Raw genomic sequence first — 20802 nt, forward strand, 5'->3', positions numbered from 1 at the left:
AGCTCCAGAGTTGAAGCTATTGTACTCGCATTTTATGACCCAAACTCTTTAAAGAGGAAACATGCTATGTTGAAACAAGTCGAATTCTCCTTTAATGACCCAATTTCAAAATAAAACTTGATAGAAATTTTGGAGGAGTATTTTATATGTTTAATCACAGTATTAGCTTATTTTCTAGGAAGTTAAACACTGGACTGTGCACATTAAAGTTGCGTAGTTGCATCTTGTTTGAGGAAAGGGATTTTCATTTGCACCACTTATGGAAGCAATTGCTTAGTAGAAGTCAAACTCTGGTGGTAATTTTTCTCAATAGTTTATTGACAAAGCAATTTATTATTCTTCAAAAAGACATTCCTCATGAAAATAATCATAAGCTGCAACTCAGCTTTGACATTCCCTCACTATTAAACACTAATTTTAGGCTGAAACCATGAGTTTGTAATGTAGTCTTTCATTTAAAAGTCCATCCTTTACCTGAGATATCAGTCATGATATCCTGTTTACTTTTTAGTTTTTCTTAAGCAATTTCCACCTAATTAATAGGAACAAAGATAGAGCAGAGAAACTGGAAATTTGGGGAATGAAAGTGGGGAAAGCACATGCAGCACAGGTTCGATTCAGCTGGTTGTAATCTAACCAAGAACTCACTGCTTGAAGGCTTTGCAACCAAGTGGTATGTACCAAACCACTTGGCTATCGTGCCGTCTGTGACATTCTTTTTTTATGTTCACAAGCTCCCATCAAAACCATTTTTACTGCTGTTTTCACACAATGTGCAGAACTCCCCATGACATGCAAACTGGTTTTGATGTTCTAAATTACACCAACAATTACTAACATTTAGATCGTGGCTGCACTTCAGTTGAATTTAGAAACAGAATCTCTTCTGATATAATTTGCCTCAGGTTTAACTGGAAATAGATCACTCAGGTGGAAAACGCATCTGAGAGCAAAGTCGTGTCGGAGAGACATCATATCCACGCAATCAGTCAAAGTGAGGCTCTGCAGCTTCTGTGTGGTTGGAGCCACCCAGCTCGCTCAGCTCTCTGATGGCGTTCACACCTTGGACAGCCACATGAAGCCGCTCCTCAACGACAGCCTCGAGTCTTGAGCAAGGACATCGTTGCAGAGAGCAGCTGCAGCCTAGCCTAGCCACGCTAGACAACCCACGGCAACGAATTTAATTCTCTGCCAGGGTGGGTCTAGTTACCCTCCATAAGGCTCGAGGCTGGATTCTCCTAAAACTGGCCGGACCAATCACCATGAAGTGTAGAGTCAGAAAGCGGGCGTAACAAAGTGACGGCAGAGGAGCGACGATTCTGACAGAAACAACCGGCGCACAATAAACAGTTATCTTTCGACTCGGCTTTGGCCACAGCCCTTAAAGATTTGAAGCTAAAATTCAACTTGAACGATAAACAAAAGACGGCACTGAAGTGTTTCATTGAGAAGAAAGACGTATTTGGACTTATGCCGACGGGATATGGCAAATCCTTAATATACCAGTTGGCTCCGCGGCTCCGCTGGTTGGGAAGCTAATGGGACTTAGCCACAATCCGCCGGTGCTCTAAGAACTACGTCAGCCTATTCGTTGCGTTGATTGGTTGTATACCTACCCAATTGCTGCAGAGGGATTTGATAGACAACCTTTCAGCCCACCTCCCTCCCTGTCAAGCGTGCCTAGACCCTTGTGCCTTCAGAACATGGGTCTAGCATGGCTAGGCTAGCTGCAGCCTCGACTCAGCTGATGATCATCATCCGAAACAGTTGCAAACAGCCTCTCTGTCTGTCTGTCTAAATGTGACGAATTTCTGCTTTACGCTGAACAGCTTTAACAATGTGGTAAAACGCACTTTAAAAAAACACCAACTTCCCACAATAACGCAAGCAATTTTCTGCATTTTGCAACAACTGATAGCTTTAATTGATGAGAATTCTCCCACTGTTTAGGGCATATAGAGTGAAACTTCACAACCCTGAGTTTTAGATTTCAGTCTCCTACCTCCCTCCTCTCTGTGAAACTCCTGACAGACAAAACAGATGGAGCGGTATTAATTGAAAGCCTAAACAATGAGCACATGACAGGAAGAGCAGATTAAGTATTCTTCCATATGCTGATTTAATCAGGAAAAAACAATGTGCTGCGGTTATGTAAGCAGAAAATGGATCTTTAATGAGGGGATATCAGCTGTGTAAGATAAATTAATGAACTTTTGTAGGGAGATGTTATTTTAATGTTTGGTTTTAATGTTTAGTGCTGAGAAAAGTTTGCTGGAGGTAAATCTGTTGAAATATAATTAATAGTGGCACAAAGCAGTGTAGAGGATTAGAAAAGTGTCTGAGAATGGGACAGAATGAAGAACAATCTGCAACAACCAATATGTAGAGATCATCAGGATTCAGAGCAACTCTTTAATTCTGTTCGTGTTAACTTATGCTGACAGGGGAATATACAGAATATTAAATAAGTCAATGTGACTTTAAAGGAGACTACATATATAAAAATGCTGACAATTCATTCACAGACAAAATGAAGAAGCTGAGAATGTGAAGTGTTTCACCTCTCAGCCCAGCATCTTTGTGTGAGTCCTCATTCTCTGCCTTGTAAAGTCCGTTTCCATGCAGCCAAAAAGCATCTTTCAACTTTCAGAGTCCATGATGAAGGTCTCGAAGTTCGGGTTGAGCTCAGACACCAGCGCCTCCACGAAGTCCTCCATTGTGGGCCGTCTCTGCAGCATGCCTGTCACGCAAAAAACACAGTTGGCATTAGAGCGTTAGACGGCGTCAAGGAAAAACCTCTGGCGAGGATGAGGGATGAAATGATTTCCTATTTTCCATCCCTCAATTGCACATCGTTCTAATAGGAAAAGTACAGCTTTTCTGAGCATTTAAATATTTTAAACCTGAAGTCACTGAACTGGTTTAAAAAAAAACAACACAAGAGCATTCTGGGGTAAAAAAAAAGTTATTTTCTGGAGAAATCCTTTAGAGCAAAAGCTATTTTTACTCCAAATGAAGCTAAAATCCCATTAAGTTAATGGATACAGCTGCTGCCTTTGAGATGTATGATGTCCTTCCCTATTCCACATTCTACAATTTTGTCCAAAGCGACATACAACATAAGCAAGAATTCAGGCATAAGGAAAAACCATAATACATTTTTATGTTTTATTTTTAACACTTGTGTATAACTAGTGTAGAATTGACCTCTAATTTGTGCATTTTAAAGTAAAAGGAGAATGAATTTCCTACATTTTAAAGTGATTCATTTATTACACTCAGCTATTAAAGACTATATACACTTTATGTTATCCAAAACACACCCTCACACATTCTCTCTAGACTAAAAACAAGTGACTGGAAAGAGAAAGCAGGCACAGAAATACACTCTATGGACACCTTTAACAGACCACCACACTGAATGCAGTAAAACACAGCTATAAAGTTCTCAAAATCTTCTGTTTCCGCCTCTAGCAAAATGAAAATGTGCCTTGTACATTTGGTAGTCGTCTGTAATGTCAGGAAGATGTTACAAAGTCCCACTGGCCCGCAAAAACGTCTACAAAAAATCCTTTATTCCCACTGCAATAAGCACCCTGAACAAAATAAAATAAGACACTGAGCACTATATATTTATTTATTTATGTGTTTTTATCAGCTGCTGCTTCTTTTTAACATCTACTTTCAAACTTGTGTTTTTCATGTGTTGTTTTTTTATTGTGGAGCCTATCATAGAAGAATTTCTGTCACCGTTTGGGACAGACAAAGTTTATCTGTCTATCTATCTATCCATCTATCTACGGAGATGACAGATAAAAAAAGACTGATTAAAACAGTTGGCTCTGTGGTTGGAATCACATTGAACACATTGGAGGATGAGGAGGAGAGACGGGCACTGAGCAAGATGGAGGCCATTCTGACAAACATGGATCATCCACTTCATACCTGCCTCAGAGAACAACAAAACATCAGTGGATGGCTCCTATCCCTGCGCTGCAGGACTGAAAGATTTAGGAAATCTTTCTTGCCATCAGCAGTCAGGCTATTCAGTTCAAAATTAAACAGATAAGAACCCTGACAACTGAATTTCCCTTCGGGGATGAATAAAGTGATTCTATTCTATTCTGAACCCACACACACATATTTTACGCTATATGTGACTAGTGTCGTGGAGCAAATGTGACTGTGCAGCCGAGAGCCGGCCCTGGGAATGTCTGTGTGTTTTGAGAGCCTGTCTGCCAGCTCATGCGTAGAGGACTCCCTTGCTCGCTTTACAATTCAGCTGCACGCCCGCTTTGAAGTCAGTTCATTTCCCCTTGTGTAGCTGCCAATGTAAATAGGCAGCCTCCCCCTCTTTCCTGCATGGGTCACCTCCACTGAACACACACACACACACACACACACACACACACACACACACACACACACACACACACACACACACACACACACACACACACACACACACACACACACACACACACACACACACACACACACACACACACACACACACACACACACACACACCAGCATGTCTGCACAGGCACGCATGGCTGCAGGCGCAAAGAGTTTCACACAGCAATCCTGAATGTACAGACGCACATCGAGGTACAGACAGCAGGGAGTGGGGGAGTCTGCTGGTGCCACCCTGAAACTGACTCAGCAGGTAGAAACTGAGCGCAGGTTGGGCCTGGAGTGAATCGCCTCGCATGGGAGAAGGGATTATCATCTCCTCTTACCCACCGGTCACACCCCGGCCCTCGGCTACAAGATGACACCAAAACACGGGGGTCCTGAGCACATCGCAAACCGCAAGGCCCCTGGATCCATGGGAACCAGGCAGCAACATGAAAGCAACGATTCCCAACCAGAAATGATAGCCCCTAATCGACGCCGATGGCATCTGATGACCGCTTTAAAGTGGAGACCGAAATGCTCTGAACAGCTCAAGCTGCATTAGGAGATGTTCATACAGAGGATATTAAAGCACGCTTCAAATTACACCTCCAATCAGATTAGTATTAGAAAAGTGCTTGAGTAATGTAATTTAAATCATGAATTTCATCCCAATAAGCATCATGGTATCTGAGGGGAAAAGGGCTGAATTTAGTCCCATATTCCAGCATGGGACCTCTAACACACTGGAGGAACCTGCACTTGCATCATCTGTTATTAAAACACAAAGCAAGACCCTTTTCCAAAATTTTTAAGTGAGACACAATCAATAAAGAGGCCATATTACTGTTATCACTAAAATGGAAGTAGCATTTGTTGTGCTACATTTGTTCTGCATTAAATTTGGTAGATTTGGTTCCATAAAATCAGCCTCTACTGAGCCTTTATGATAAGGTTTTACTCTTTTTTTCCATTTTTCCAAGAGTTTTGTGTAGATGTAGAGGTGGTCTGGTGATAAGGATTACGAGACTTACTGAAATCTCACAAGTGTTTCTTATCCATAGAGCAGAAAAGTTGTTCATTTTGGCCTGACAGTCTGTATCCAACTAAATTTGGGGATGTTTTTAGTGTGTAAGTTTAAAATAATAACCCCAGGCTAGAAGATTAAAGAAACAATTACCGCCAGTCATACTTGTTGCTCTTTAAGGCACAGAAGCTGTCAGCTACATACTGTTCTCATTAACAACTAGCTTCTAGACATGGAAAAACGATAAAATATAATGATGCATTAACTTAAATGCAAATGTTATTAAGCTCCAATGACTAAAGGACAGTCATCGCCCCCTCACTGCTCAAATATGCAGCACAGGACAACAAAGAAACGGGCGCACTAGTACTCATGTCCCGACATGACACTTGTTTACTTGGTTGATTTTTACAGTAAATGTGCAGACGGAGCTGTGGGCTGCTGATCTGAACTCTCTGTACACTGTCTGCTGCATCACCAGCACTTTCTCTAAAGGGTGTAATTTCCTGACTGTGTGTTCGCAGGAGGACCTGACGTCAGGAGCCACAGGTTAGTGTGTTAAAGGGGAACTTCGGTTTTTTTCAACCTGGGGTCTGTTTTCATATGTCATTTCATACATGTGAGTGATGGAGAAATGAATTTTCGACATAGCTCCAGTATTTAGCCAGGCAGGCAGCTTCGCAGCTCAGCTAGCAAAAAGTATGGGGCAACTTGCCCCCCCGCGTCAAAGTCCGCCCTAACGTGCTTTTTGCCACACTGACCGGCTCGGATAGTCTCAACGAGTGTCCCACAACATACGAAATCGTGCGATAGCTTGCGCTGTTTTGGGGCGAGCTATCATGCGATTTTGGAATGAGATTTGCTTTCTAGCGTCCTGAGCTTTGGATACAGATCACAACAAATAGCGATCGCCAAGTAATGTGGAGGTTTTCGTTCACTTCTCATCTCTCGTATGTTGTGGGACACTCGTTGAGACTATCCGAGCCGGTCAGTGTGGGAAAAAAGCACGTTAGGGCGGACTTTGACGTGGTGGTGGGGGGGGGGGGCAAGTTGCCCCATACTTTTCGCTAGCTGAGCTGCGAAGCTGCCTGCAAAGCTGCCTGCCTGGCTAAATACTGGAGCTATGTCAAAAATTCATTTCTCCATCACTCACATGTATGAAATGACATATCGTTAGCCTAATAGCATAGTTGCCTAAGTCATGAAGGCCAAAAAATTATTTAGGCAATTATGCTATTAGGCTAACGATATGAAAACAGACCCCAGGTTGAAAAAAACCGAAGTTCCCCTTTAAACAGGCAACGTTACCATCTCAGGAGTGATGAGAGATGCAGAAGAAGGAGGAGACAGGGAGAGAAGCGATTGGAAAGGGAGGCGTGATCATGAAAGAGGTAAGTAAAGCTCCCTCGTCGGCTTCTCACCACCAGCAGTCGGTGGTATCAGCACTGGGAGCTCACACGGTGCTGACGGTAGATGACGAGAGGTGGAACAATAAGCGGCGAGGAGTGAGTCTTTCCTCAGCCCTGATCCCTGGGAGAGTTTGAGAGGAATGCACAGATAACCTCAGAGTCATAACAACACTGTGGAGGAGTATCTGATCCCAGAAGCTGCTTTTATAGATACACACAAAGAGGAGGGGCCGAGTCAGAGACGAGCAACCGTCAGGGTCAAATCTGCACACTGTAGAAAGATAAGCACTGAGGCTGAGAGACCAGAAGAGAAAACACTTTTTAAATTAGTGCAAAGCAGAGGTAAAGTGCAGAAATGTACAACTATGAATACTTGTATCAAACACACTTTTCATTTGGATTTTCATTTGTTCACCCAGAATGTATTTTCTTACCTACCTCATGATGTTACTTTCATGCGATACATATTCAAGTGAAAGGAATTACTGTTAAGGTTTTGAAGTAGGAAATGGGTAAGTGCTATACAGGATTTTATTTGCCAACTACACAATAATGAATTAGAACTGAATTCAGTTATTATGGTTGTTATGTACGGTGTTAAAGACTTCATTACCAGAAAATCAGAGGCACTGACTTTAGGTTTGAGATATTGGTCAATGAAAGGTAGTAGTAGTAGTAGTAGTAGTAGTGGTAGTGGTAGTAGTTTATTCGGTCAGCAAGGAAAAAAGTAAAGATTGTAACAATTGTGTACTTATGATAGCATCACCATCATCATCATCATCATCGTTGTACACATAAATTGTCGTTGTCAATAAGATCATTGCCATCATCGTCAACATCATCAACAAGATCAACATCAACATCATCATCCAGTGACCGAAGGGTTTAGGCTGAAGTCGAAACTTATTTTGCCTAACCTTTTTCAACCAAAACGAAAAGTTTCTACATTTCGTAGAAGAAAAAAGGAAAAAAAAACCAACAACTAATATTCACAGTTATCATTAACAAGATAAGAGGAGTCCATACAAAATCATTTTAGTTACTTTTAGTTAATTGTTCCAGGGATTGATATTTTTCAAGAGTTAATCTTTTCAACTGCTTTTTGAATGTTTTCAAAGTCTTGCATGTTTTTATTCCCTCATCAAGTTTATTCCACTTGGTAACTCCTAGTACTGAGATACATTTACGTTTTTTATTTGTTCTTACCCTATTTTGTTTTTTTAAAATACAAGAACCCCTAAGATTAAAACAGCTTTTTCTGTGTTCAAACATATTTTGAATACAATTAGGAAGATTATTATAATATGCTTTATACATGACAGCTAATGTGTTGAGATCAATAATGTCATATATTTTTAATGTTTTTAGCGCAACAAAAATGGGATTGGATGGTGCATAAAAATCAGCATGACTAACAATTCTAACTGCCTTTTTTTGAAGTAAAAATATAGGGTCAATATTGACGCTATAATTATTTCCACATATTTCCGCTCCATAACTAAGATACGGAAGGACAAGTGAATTGTATAATAACATAAGTGACTTTTTATTTAATACAGATTTCATTTTTCCTATTACCCCAACATTTTTTGCTAATTTTGACTTCATAACATTTATATGCTGTTTCCAGCAGAGGTTTTCATCAATTGTAATTCCCAGAAAATTACTGGCTTGCACACGCTCGATTGTTGATTCATTGATTTTTAGATTGATGTGGTTCTTTATTGTCTTATTTCCAAAAATAATGTATTTGGTTTTACTCAGATTCATGGACAACTTATTATTGTCAAAACATTCTTTAAGGAGTGTGAGCTCATGTTCCATTGTGGCCATGAGCCTGTGCAGGTCATTACCTGAGCAATAGAGACTAGTGTCATCAGCATACAATAAGCACTTAACATTATTTAATACGTCAGGCACATCATTTATGTACATATTAAACAATTTGGGTCCCAATAAAGAACCTTGCGGAACTCCATGTGTCATAAGTTGTTTTATAGAGTTAACGTTGTTATAATGTACATATTGTTCTCTATTGCTGAGATAACTATTCAACCATGTGGCAGCTGTGCCCCTAATACCGTATCTTTGAAGCTTTTCCATGAGTAATACATGATCGATAGTGTCGAAAGCTTTACTTAAATCAATAAAAACACCTACAGTGTATTCTTTGTTGTCAATTGCGGTTGCAATGTCTTCAACAAGAGCCATGACTGCCATTAGGGTTGACCTATTAGATCGAAATCCAAATTGATGATCACTGAGAAGACAGTATTTTTCAACAAATTTATCCATCCTATTAACAAATAATTTCTCGAGGATTTTAGAGAATTGGGACAATAGGGAAATAGGTCTGTAGTTTGTGAATGAGTGTTTATCGCCATTTTTATATAATATAATTTAATATGAGGTGCTCTTATCATAGACAAATGACAGAAAAATTCAACTATAATGATTCTTTATAACAATAAACAGTATTCCAGTAACTCAGAATAATCCATAGACTTTGCTAGAAATATTTTTCATTTCAACTTTATCTAGTGACATTAACAGGAGGGCTTCAATTCAAGATTATTTCCATATTTGTTTAATATGCCAGTTATTTTCTTCATTAATTCGAAATATTAAAGACAATGAAAAAAATGTATTCCACCATTTATCTTTCTGATTTTGTCTGACCAGAAGCCCAAATGCTGCTCATATTCAATTTATTGTCATATAAGACAAAGAAAATCTAAAAGTAAGGCTGAAATTATAGAAAATTTCAGATTTTTGCTTGAAAAATGACTAAAATAAATCACTGACTTTCAAAATAAACTCAACAAAAATATAAACACAACATTTTTGTTTTTGCTCCCATTTTTTATGAGATGAACTCAAAGATCTAAAACTTTTTCCACAAACACAATATCACCATTTCTCTCAAATATTGTTCAAAAATCTGTCTAAATCTGTGATAGTGAGCACTTCTCCTTTGCTGAGATAATCCATCCCACCTCACAGGTGTGCCATATCAAGATGCTGATTAGACACCATGATTAGTGCACAGGTGTGTCTTAGACTGCCCACAATAAAAGGCCACTCTGAAAGGTGCAGTTTTGTTTTATGGGAGTGGGGTCCACTCCTCTTCAATAGCTGTGCGAAGTTGCTGGATACTGGTGGGAACTGGTACACGCTGTCGTATACGCCGATCCAGAGCATCCCAAACATGCTCAATGGGTGACATGTCCGGTGAGTATGCAGGCCATGCAAGAACTGGGACGTTTTCAGCTTCCAAGAATTGTGTACAGATCCTTGCAACATGGGGCCGTGCATTATCCTGCTGCAACATGAGGTGATGTTCTTGGATGTATGGCACAACAATGGGCCTCAGGATCTCGTCACGGTATCTCTGTGCATTCAAAATGCCATCAATAAAATGCACCTGTGTTCTTCGTCCATAACAGATGCCTGCCCATACCATAACCCCACCACCACCATGGGCCACTCCATCCACAACATTGACATCAGAAAACCGCTCACCCACACGACGCCACACACACTGTCTGCCATCTGCCCTGAACAGTGTAAACCGGGATTCATCCGTGAAGAGAACACCTCTCCAACGTGCCAGACGCCATCCAATGTGAGCATTTGCCCACTCAAGTTGGTTACGACGACAAACTGGAGTCAGGTCGAGACCCTGATGAGGACGACGAGCATGCAGATGAGCTTCCCTGAGACGGTTTCTGACAGTTTGTGCAGAAATTCTTTGGATATGCAAACCGATTGTTTCAGCAGCTGTCCGACTGGCTGGTCTCAGATGATCTTGGAGGTGAACATGCTGGATGTGAAGGTCCTGGGCTGGTGTGGTTACACGTGGTCTGCGGTTGTGAGGCTGGTTGGATGTACTGCCAAATTCTCTGAAACGCCTTTGGAGACGGCTTACGGTAGAGAAATGAACATTCAATACATGAGCAACAGCTCTGGTTGACATTCCTGCTGTCAGCATGCCAATTGCATGCTCCCTCAAATCTTACCACATCTGTGGCATTGTGCTGTGTGATAAAACTGCACCTTTCAGAGTGGCCTTTTATTGTGGGCATTCTAAGGCACACCTGTGCACTAATCATGGTGTCTAATCAGCATCTTGATACGGAACACCTGTGAGGTGGGATGGATTATCTCAGCAAAGGAGAAGTGCTCACTATCACAGATTTAGACAGACTTGTGAAAAATATTTGAGAGAAATGGTGATATTGTGTATGTGGACAAAGTTTTAGATCACTGAGTTCATCTCATAAAAAATGGGAGCAAAAACAAAAGTGTTGCGATATTATTTTTGTTGAGTATAGTGTCAGATTCACTCATCAATAAAAAACTTAATCCTTGCATTGTTAGTGGGGACTTTCTTTATATTCTTATTTTGTATTCTGGGCGAACCACATCAACTCAGCTGAAATCTACTGTACAGATTCACCATCCAGCCGGCAGCAGCACAGATACTGTCTGAGTGGCTCTGCATAGCGTCACAGTGGGCAGAACTGTACACTCACTCTTGGCTAAGCACAGAGGAAGAACCAGAGCCAAACTAAACATAGGCAGTGCTTTGTGTCCATTGTTCAGAGAGCCTTAGGATAGAGGCTTTGCCGTGTTAGTCATCTCGTATTTAAGAGTTTCCATTTCCATTCATAATGGCTCTGACACGGCCATTGAGGAACAGGGCTTCTAGCCGTTACAGTCATCTCAGGGCCTGCATCGGCAGCCAACTCGGCCAACACAGTTTGGGTAAAACAGGAGGTGTTAAAAGACATATAATGAGCTGGAGCCTCATTGGAGCAACTGGTGGTTGAGGACTTTGCTCAAGGGTACTTCAGGAGCACTTGTGTGAGGGAAGTGAACCACTCGGTCTCTTTCCCTGCCCAGTTTGTCCAAGCTGGTGTGGGAACATTCAAATTACAGACCCTCTTCTTTAACTCACCTCCACTGCCTCTTTTTGTCTGCAACACTTCCTTTCTCTAAACAGAACAGTGGTTCATACTGAGAAACAGAGACACATTATTAATGGAGTATCAAGCCTCTCGGCTTTTTCACTTGTCATCCAATCTAATAACAAAGCTACTAAACATGTAAATCCAAATGAAGAGTAAAATCCTTTAGTGCGTTTAACCACGTGAAACGAGTTTCAATTTTACACCTAAAAACCTGCACTAGTGACATTTTTATTGTTGTGCTTGTGTTCAGTCTTACAAAAAGATCTTTCCAATAAACACAGCTTTACCTCTCACATAAGTACGGTATATACACAGCATGCACAGAGAAACTTGTTTATTTACTCAAAGGGTGGTGGACGATGGGTATCAGTCAAATGAAGACCTTTGTGGCTGACTAGCAGCTCTGAGTCTTGGTAATAATAACTCTGGGGACAAGAATTCAACAGAACTGCTATAAAATTGCAGTCAAGCCTGCAGAAACATCTGAGTTACGCCTAGAAAGAGTTTTGCGGCTACGGACAAAGAAATTAGGAGTAAACTACCCAGTGACCTACATATTTCTACAAACTGCTAAATAAAACAGTGCTCCCATTTTTCTATAACAAAATAACATGTTTAACGAGCTCCACTTTGAACGCTGGCGCAATATAAAGACCCTAAAAAGCCCCATATATTGCTTTCTTGGTTCTCTGAAAGTATGTGTAGCAAGCACTTCTATTTTTACCTGTGTTCTGCAATTACAGCACTAATCAGCATTGTTGGAAGTGTTTTAAACCAATCCAAAAGCATAGCTGAAACTGGCTGTTTCATAAGAGCTATTGATCGTAGGCCCACAGGCTCGGCTGTGCTCTGTTCCCTCATGATTTAATTGGTTGCTTTTATAGGACAATTACACCCACTTGCAGCTTGGAGGGAGCAGCAGTGAGCCACATTTGTACACTTAAAATGTGAGTAAAACTGCAGCAAGCAGTAACTCATCTCCTTTCTGGTGTCATATTCTCTGTACATATATATATATATATATATATATATATATATATATATATGTGTGTGTGTGTGTGTGTGTGTGTGTGTGTGTGTGTGTGTGTGTGACAAAATGTTGATATATTGTAAGTTACTTAAATCAGAGGAAAAGTTTATGATGCCGCATTTCAAAACACATCTCAGGCTGCTTCAGTAGCTGTGTATAACTATTCGAAACATGTCAAGGTGTTAAGAGCAGCAACCTCCGCCAGACCTGGAGGCAAACCAGGGGCTCACTGCCTCTGTAATTACACCTTTGAAGTTCAGGAAGCTTCTTCTACAAACCACACTTAAGACAGGCCCAGAAAGCAAGCAAGACAAGGGTGATGACAAACATTAGACTGGGAGGCTCTTTGTTGAGTAAGCGCCTTCACAAAAGAATTAAAAAAGAACAACTTGTAATGTTATTTAGGATAAACCTTTCTAAATTAAGCAAAGCTGCCTCTTAATTTAGGAAAAAGTAAAATAATTTTTATTAACGTGTAAATCAGATTGCTTCAACTTAATATATTGCAAAAAATGGATTGAACTGTATTTTATGAAAGTTTCTGTAAATAGATGATATTTAGTCACCAAACGATGTTGGTCTGTTGTTGATTCTTTTACTTCTTTAATCCAGACTGAAATATCTCAACAACTACTGCATGGATGGTCGTGAAGACATTAATGTTTAGCAGAAGATGAATTCTCTGACTTTGCCTTAGTTTTAGCTGCAAGTAAAAATTTTCACTGATGCTGTAAAGTACCTTATTAGCCATGTGATGGATGATACAGACAATTATGTTTCCAAGATACTGTAGTCTACAACCTTTGGACGGATTACCATGAATTTTGGTGAAGATACTCATGTCTGTCTCAAGTTGCTATAACTATGATAAATCATCACAATCTGTAGACCAAAACATCAGTTTGTCCAGCACTGATTTATCTACATCTAACCTGTTGGTCAGGACCCTCCAGAAGGGCCATGATAGAGTCACAGGAAGTCAGCAGTCAGAAGTCAGATTAATCTAAAATATGATAACACAGAAAAATAAATCTACATTCATAAATGTAACTATGACTAGTTACATGAGTGCATAAAACACTACAAAATCGCACAACCTGTAGGCTGTTTGCTAAAAACACATCGACTACTGAGACAAACCGGATTACACACGCAATTTCACCTGTGCAGCTGGAATATATAGAACTATTTCTAAATAGTGGGATCACAATAAACAATCTAAACAATATAGATCAAAAGTAGGAATGTGACAAAAACTAAGGATGATTACTACAAGTAATCGAGCATAAAACTGTGTCTTTAGTTTGCACAACCACCAACACCAGATACATCAAACATTACAAGAATAACACTAAAATACGCTGCATTAGATGTCACTTTAAAAGAACTAAAAAATAAAGCACTAAACAAGAAAACAGTCAGAGAGCGCAGCACTCCGCCAACGCTGCTCAGTCATTCATTTCCGACGGATAAGTCCCCATAAGTTCACAGCGATGAATTTGTAGTGGGATCGTAATCACGTAATCGGCAGCAGACAGATGATGTAGTGTTCCCTTGTTGTTATAGTTATAATGACGCCATGCTGCTATCTACAGAAATCCTTAACAAATCCGTGGATCCAGACTATAAGCTGCAGCACTGCCAAAATCTAATCAGGTGGTCCTTGTGTCATTTCTGACCTTCCCTGAAAATTTCATCCAAATACATTTGTCTGTTTTTGAGTAATGTTGCAGACATACAGACGTACACCAATTGTCACATAACTCTGCCGTGTTCCTTGGCGGAGTAATAAAATTTAGACGTAAAGTGCTAGATGCATGGGATTCAGAACTATACTGGTAAGTCAATGAGACACGGATCATAAGTTCTGGCTGTAAAGTATGTATTTTCCAGCTTTACCTCGTAGCAGTGAAGTCTAATCCTCTCAAGTTCACACAGAAATGTACATCAGTTTTGCTCTGGGACTGTACAGAATACTGTGCTCTTGGGGTTTATGAGTGACCATGCAAACAGTCAGAAGTGCTATTCAGTCTAGCTGCCTAAGGACAAAAACCGACTGGGGTCCAGGGACTCAGCTACCGAGTCGGAGTGGATCCATTTTCTGTGCTGTGTGGTCGAGACTATGGGAACAGTCTGGGCCATGAAAGCCTTCTCTGTAGCAGGATGTAAGGTCCAGTTCAGCCAGTCGATCACCTTTCATTCCTTCCTTCCCGTTCTCTCATTTTTCTACCCTCTCCATCTCTCCCTCTCATTCGTTCACTCTGTCCTAATGCTGCTGCACCGGATTTAATACCTGGGTTTACATTTCAACACCGTCTTTCCTGGGAAACATCAAGTAGCTGGGCAGAGAGGCATCCAGATAAAGCCCGGCCTCTGATTGGCCTTGCCAGGTCTGCTCCGGTTCCCCATGTGGCCTTGTGGCCCTTCCACCACCTCAGTGAAGGGGAACAGCAGGGAAATGTTACACACCTCCATTTACAAGGGTCTTTGTTTGAAAGGATTATGTGTAATGGGTTGGATCTGGAGTCTATGTCCTTCCTTCAGTCTTCTGCTGGCCTAAATATGGCTCTAGATAGAAAAAGGCTCTTCTAATTCACTTTAAATCATTTTCCATTCTCCAAAAGGAATTCAGGATGGCTGCTATGAACCTCCCAGCCCATCAGTGAACAACAGTGAAAACCTAAATGTTTCAGCACATGCACTGATGCAGTTTCCTAACTCTGACATCAGCTTTCATAATGTTAAGGTAAATTATGAAGATTTATGTAGCCATCAAAATGGTGAGATGGCTGAATAAGGCGTCTTTACAAATGTGAGGAGTTTTTGCTTTATTTTAAACATTTCACCAGACATCCAAAAACTTTTATGAGAAAAGAAAGAAATGGTTCTTAGATGAGCATTACAAATGCAGACGCACAGAACTAAACTCTTTAACGAGACACTGCTAAAAGTATGAGACCGGATCTACCATCCATCCATATAAAGGGTATTTTAATTTGATCTGGCTTTACTTATTTTGGCTGAGCATTATTCCCAGTGCAGACATTTGTAGCCACTTGCTTCTCCAATGACTTATGGCACGGAAATGTAGCCAGAGGGATGTATATGACCCTGATAACTATTCTGCACACAGGGCTTTGGCCTATAATTAGAGGAGCATTCACTTCAAAGAGGGCTATAAAAGAAAATACTGTCAGTTCAACAACAGTTAATTGGACAGTAGATCTTCTAACAAGGATCTGATCTGCTGGTGGTTGTAATTTCAGAGGCTGGGTGCAGTCCTGGTTGGAGCTGTCAGAGGGGACAATCCGATGCAGGAGGGAGGGGGTGACCCTGAGGGAGAGATTTACTGTAAACTCCCAAATGCTACCTGATATCACTACCAACTCCCTGTGTCTGTCTCCTCTCGCCTTCTCTCCTGTTGTCTTGTCCAGACATGGCACAGCGACTGCTCAAGGAGAGGAGGAGGTGAGGATGGAGGAGGAGAACAGGAGGACGCAAGTTCTGCTAAAATGACGGAGCTTGAACTGAACTGTAGATTGATCGTTACAAACTTAAAGAAAAAAATGAAAGACACACCAGAATACTGTTAAATACGATGAAGAGCTATGTGCCATGGCTCTTTAAAGGGGTTATCTGGAAAATTTTGGCTTAGATTCTGCTTATCAGTCAACAAACAAATATCACTGAAGCTAGTTAATTAAAGGCAGACTGCAAACATTTCCATAAATCAACCGTTATCAGTCGCCACCGTTACTCATGTAAACTGAACGCAGGTGTGTCTTCCTGTCTCCTAATGCATTTGTTGAGTGTGAAATTATCCCATTAGCTATTGAGGAGTTGAATTAACAACATAAATTGTGTGATTCTCTCATAACAACTACCAAAATGTAGCAAATGCTGCTACAAAATGCTGTACACAGATGGAACTAGACTCCACAATGATTACAGTAAAGTCATCAAAGAAAACATGAAAATATAAACAAGGAAGAGACTAAGTAGCCACAGTTGTAATTACTTTATCTAGCTTTGTGTTTCTGCTGCTAATACTTAGCCATGGCAAGTCGTGCTTCACACATGGGATGAAGTAGTAACATGAACAAGGAGTTTTATTTTTCCTCTTCCATGACAGCAAACACAACGCACTGACTGTCAGTAACAATCGTGCTTATGGAGGCACGTTCCAGCTGACTAAAGTAACTTTACTACACTTAAAGGAAACCTAGCTGTGAGTGCAGCAACATGCAGGTTGTTCTCACACATAGGAGAGTCTTGCTTCACATAATGAACCTACTAGTCTGTTCCTTCCTTACAGTGAATGTACAGTAAGGCAGTGGGTGCATTGTTAAAAAAAACAGAAGTTATATTAATTCATGTGATTATTAGATATTTGTTCAGTTAGACAAAGATGGGCAATGGTGGAGGAAGCAAAATGTAACCTTTTATCAGAGCAGAAACTGAAAAACACGAAGAGTTGTCAGATTATTGTTTCGATAACCCTTGAGCTACTAATATGTGACATGCTGCTCCAACAGGAAAATCATCCAAATCTAAGCTTAAAGTCATGGCATTTCATCCAAATCACTTTTTCTACATGTTTCATTCGATGATTTTAAAAATAGACCATCTGAACTAACCAGATTTTCTTTAAAAAAAAACAAAACACTCTTTGTTCCTCAGCCAAAACTTAAGCGACGAGTGACACAGCTGTGACCCTAAGTCACGTGACAAAAATGTGGGGATTTTTTGGCTGAACTTGGCCGATCTGCAGAGTGTGTTTACACAGAGTAGTGTAAAAAAATACATTAAAACAGAAAGTATTCAAATATGTAAAGTATGAAGAGTCATCTTCTTTTTCCCCATAATTGGTGACACTTGTGGGCACTTGAAAAAAATGTTGCACGTGTAGACTCATGGATTTATGGAATTATAACTTTGTCATACTGGCCAAAAGACCTTTTTGAATTCACTCAACTTCCAGCCGTGGTTGTGCTGTTTCCATAGAGATGCAGGACTTCAGCTAGCAAGACTCAAATATAGCTGATCTGAAGCGGTTAAACACACAGTGGAATGTACCGTCTGAGTTTTCAGTCCTGCAGAGTCAGCAGTGCTGAGCGCTCAAACCTATAATCAACCACTTCAGTCCTTCCCTCCTTCCTGATTTGTCTGTGCACAAAAAAGCAGCACGATCCATAATGTCAGTCCTTTAAAATGATCTTTTTTTAGCTATACTTTTTAGGCTGATCAAATAAAGGCTGGACTAGCATGAACTTGTGTGCTTGCTGCAGAACGAGCAAACTTGACATTTTATACCACAGCAGGATTGGCTTTGTTTCTGGTTTGACAAAGCTCCTGTAAACAAAGATAAGAAACCTTAGGAGGTGTGTTAAACTGGTGAATAGGTGCCATTGTGGAAGCTCAACCACAACAGTGGCACCTACGAACTACATGAAAAAACAGCAGCTGGACTGGCTGCTTCTATCTATGCATTTTTAATATGTTTCTGCTTTATATGAGAGAGGAGACAAGATAACTCCAAGAGCATTTGACCCTCTAGGCTGTCCAGCACATCAAAATAATTTCAGTGGCATTACGCTGCAGTAATTAGACACACCTTGTTTTACTCATGCTACAGTAAGTAAAGGATTGACACATTGTAATCTAAAGGAATCCTAAAACTCTTAAACCTATAATAAAACTCTTTAACTATGGTACAGATCAATGAAATCTGCCCATAGGGGGTCCTGTGAGAGATGGAATGCCTGTTGCCTAAAGGCTGTAGAGTCAGGCAGTTTAAATAAATGAGGCTTTAAGGTGTAAATCTGAAGTGCTTCATGGACTTTCAGTGGTAAAGATGAAAAGATTATTTTAATATTAACAACAAAAAGGTTGAATCTACCTTCCACCATCAGCATGGGCTCCTTGGCTCCTCCGTGGGCCAACATCTCCCGGCGGTAACGCTCACCCATGTCCCTGACAAAGAGACAGAGGGAAAGACAGACACAGAAGAGAAAGAGATAAGGTTACAGACACCTGTATTCTCCCCTGTCAGCTCTCTGTCAGTCTCTCCACCACTGTTGCTGCCACTTAGAGCCCAGGGCGAAGTCTCCTAAGCCACCTATTCACAGCAGACAGGTGACAGGAAACGGAGATCTGACAACTGCAGGTGGAACTCAAACAATCTCAGAGGGAAAGAGAATACAGGAAGACAGTCAGACACAGAGCAAAGGAAAAGAAAAGGGAAGAAACAGGAGGCAGAGGGAAGATGCTACTGGGCTCGACTCCATGGAGATACGGTAGAGGGTTAGCTTTCCAAAACAAAGCTTTTGCACTTTGTCCAGGGGCAAACACTTGTGATAAGGGAGGGTCGGGTAATGTGACTGCCGGTATACGCCTGTGAATCACAGCAGACACCTGCCAAGTTGGCGGGAGTTTCATATTTATGTCATGTTCAATGTCAGGCAGCAGAGACTTAAACAGTGTCCAGGGAGGGCGGCCTGTCAGGAGGCATCTGTCTCAGTGTTCTGAACGTAGAACAGGTTTATGCTTTGTGTAACTCCTTCACCACAAACACACAGACTGAAAGGAGTGATGACTGTGAGTTAGCGGAAACTTCTCTCATACCTCTGTGAAGGCTTAAGTAAAGGGGCTGAATGAGTGATTTTCTAAACTGTGCAAAGGCCTCAGTGAGCCACAACTTCTCCAAGAGCAGAAACAGAAAACAAACCTATGAAGTCAGACTTGATAGTTACAGATTAGATTCCTTGCTTGCTTAGTGTAATAATCTACAACCAAGACTCGGCAGGAGCTTTTTAGAGGTTAAAGTCAGTATTAAGGAGGAAGTTTAATGAAAAAGGCAACAGACTGTGTGCATGTTGCAGAGCAGATCTCACAGCTGGTCAACTGGCGCTTTCAAGGTAAGCTGCCAGGTACTTTGTAAAATACATTGTTGGAACGTAAATTAAACAGTGACCCCATCATTTAACCCTTTCCAATGTAATTATTTCAATATATATATATATATATATATATATATATATATATATATATATATATGAAAAGGGTCCTTCTACTCAATACTGAGCAGAGGGTCTGAGTACTTATGCCCATGTGATATTTCAGTTTTTCTTTTTTTTTTTTTCCCCTTTATTTTTATTTGGAAATGTACACGCTCATAATGACAAGATGCTTACAATACATATTTCCACTTTTTTTATAATGAAACAAGGAACCCCCCCCCCCAAAAAAAAAAAAAACACAAAAAAAAAAAAAAAAAAAAAAAAAAAACCCAGGACACATAATTCAATGTATAAAGGTTGGCATGACAGAGATAACAATAACTAAGCGTTTTCAGGGGAGGATACACTATACCTTATTTTATATATACAAATATGTGTGGGATATAACTGTTAAATATGCCAAGTATACACAAATAATAAAGAATAAGGTTATAAAACAAGACATGTACATACAAGAAACAGATATAGATAGAATGTTGAGATGGACTGGGATTGGGGTAAGACAGGTACCCCTAACAAAAGGAGCCAGCTAAATGCTGTCAGGTAAGACATCTAGTCCCCCTACATATGATAGAATTGGGTCCCATATTAAATTAAATTTACTCTTATTTCCTTTTAGTGAATATTTTATCTTTTCTAGTTGAATAAAATTCATCAAGTCGCTCAACCATGTGGATAATTTGGGTGGATTTGGTGATTTCCAGTGTAGTAATATTCTTCTGCGTGCAAGCAGTGTTGTAAAGGCAATAATGTTTTTGTGTCTCTTCCTTAGGTCAGAATGTTGTTTTTCTATAATACCAAATAAAGCTACTGTGGCATCAGTCAACAGGTTAACTCCAAGTGCCCCTGACAGCATTTTAAAAATTCCTGTCCAAAAGGTTACCAGAGCAGGGCAAGACCAAAACATATGAGTTAAATTGGCAGGACCATAACTACATCTGTCACA

At 40.4% G+C, this 20802-nt stretch overlaps 1 protein-coding gene across 1 annotated transcript in view; it reads right to left on the reverse strand.

The window, feature by feature from the left end:
* Nucleotides 1-2383: 2383 nt before the first annotated feature.
* LOC110953295 (mitochondrial intermediate peptidase) overlaps nt 2384-20802 on the reverse strand; it is a 36591-nt gene continuing 18172 nt past the window's right edge. The window contains exons 18-19 of the mRNA XM_022197230.2: nt 18737-18810; nt 2384-2740 (exon numbers count right to left, since the gene is read on the reverse strand). Of these exons, the coding sequence (XP_022052922.1) occupies nt 2640-2740; nt 18737-18810 (175 nt within the window). The 3' untranslated portion in view covers nt 2384-2639. The remainder of the gene's footprint in view (nt 2741-18736; nt 18811-20802) is intronic.

The sequence above is a fragment of the Acanthochromis polyacanthus genome, chromosome 13, assembly GCF_021347895.1.
Source record: "Acanthochromis polyacanthus isolate Apoly-LR-REF ecotype Palm Island chromosome 13, KAUST_Apoly_ChrSc, whole genome shotgun sequence".
NCBI lineage: Eukaryota > Metazoa > Chordata > Actinopteri > Pomacentridae > Acanthochromis > Acanthochromis polyacanthus.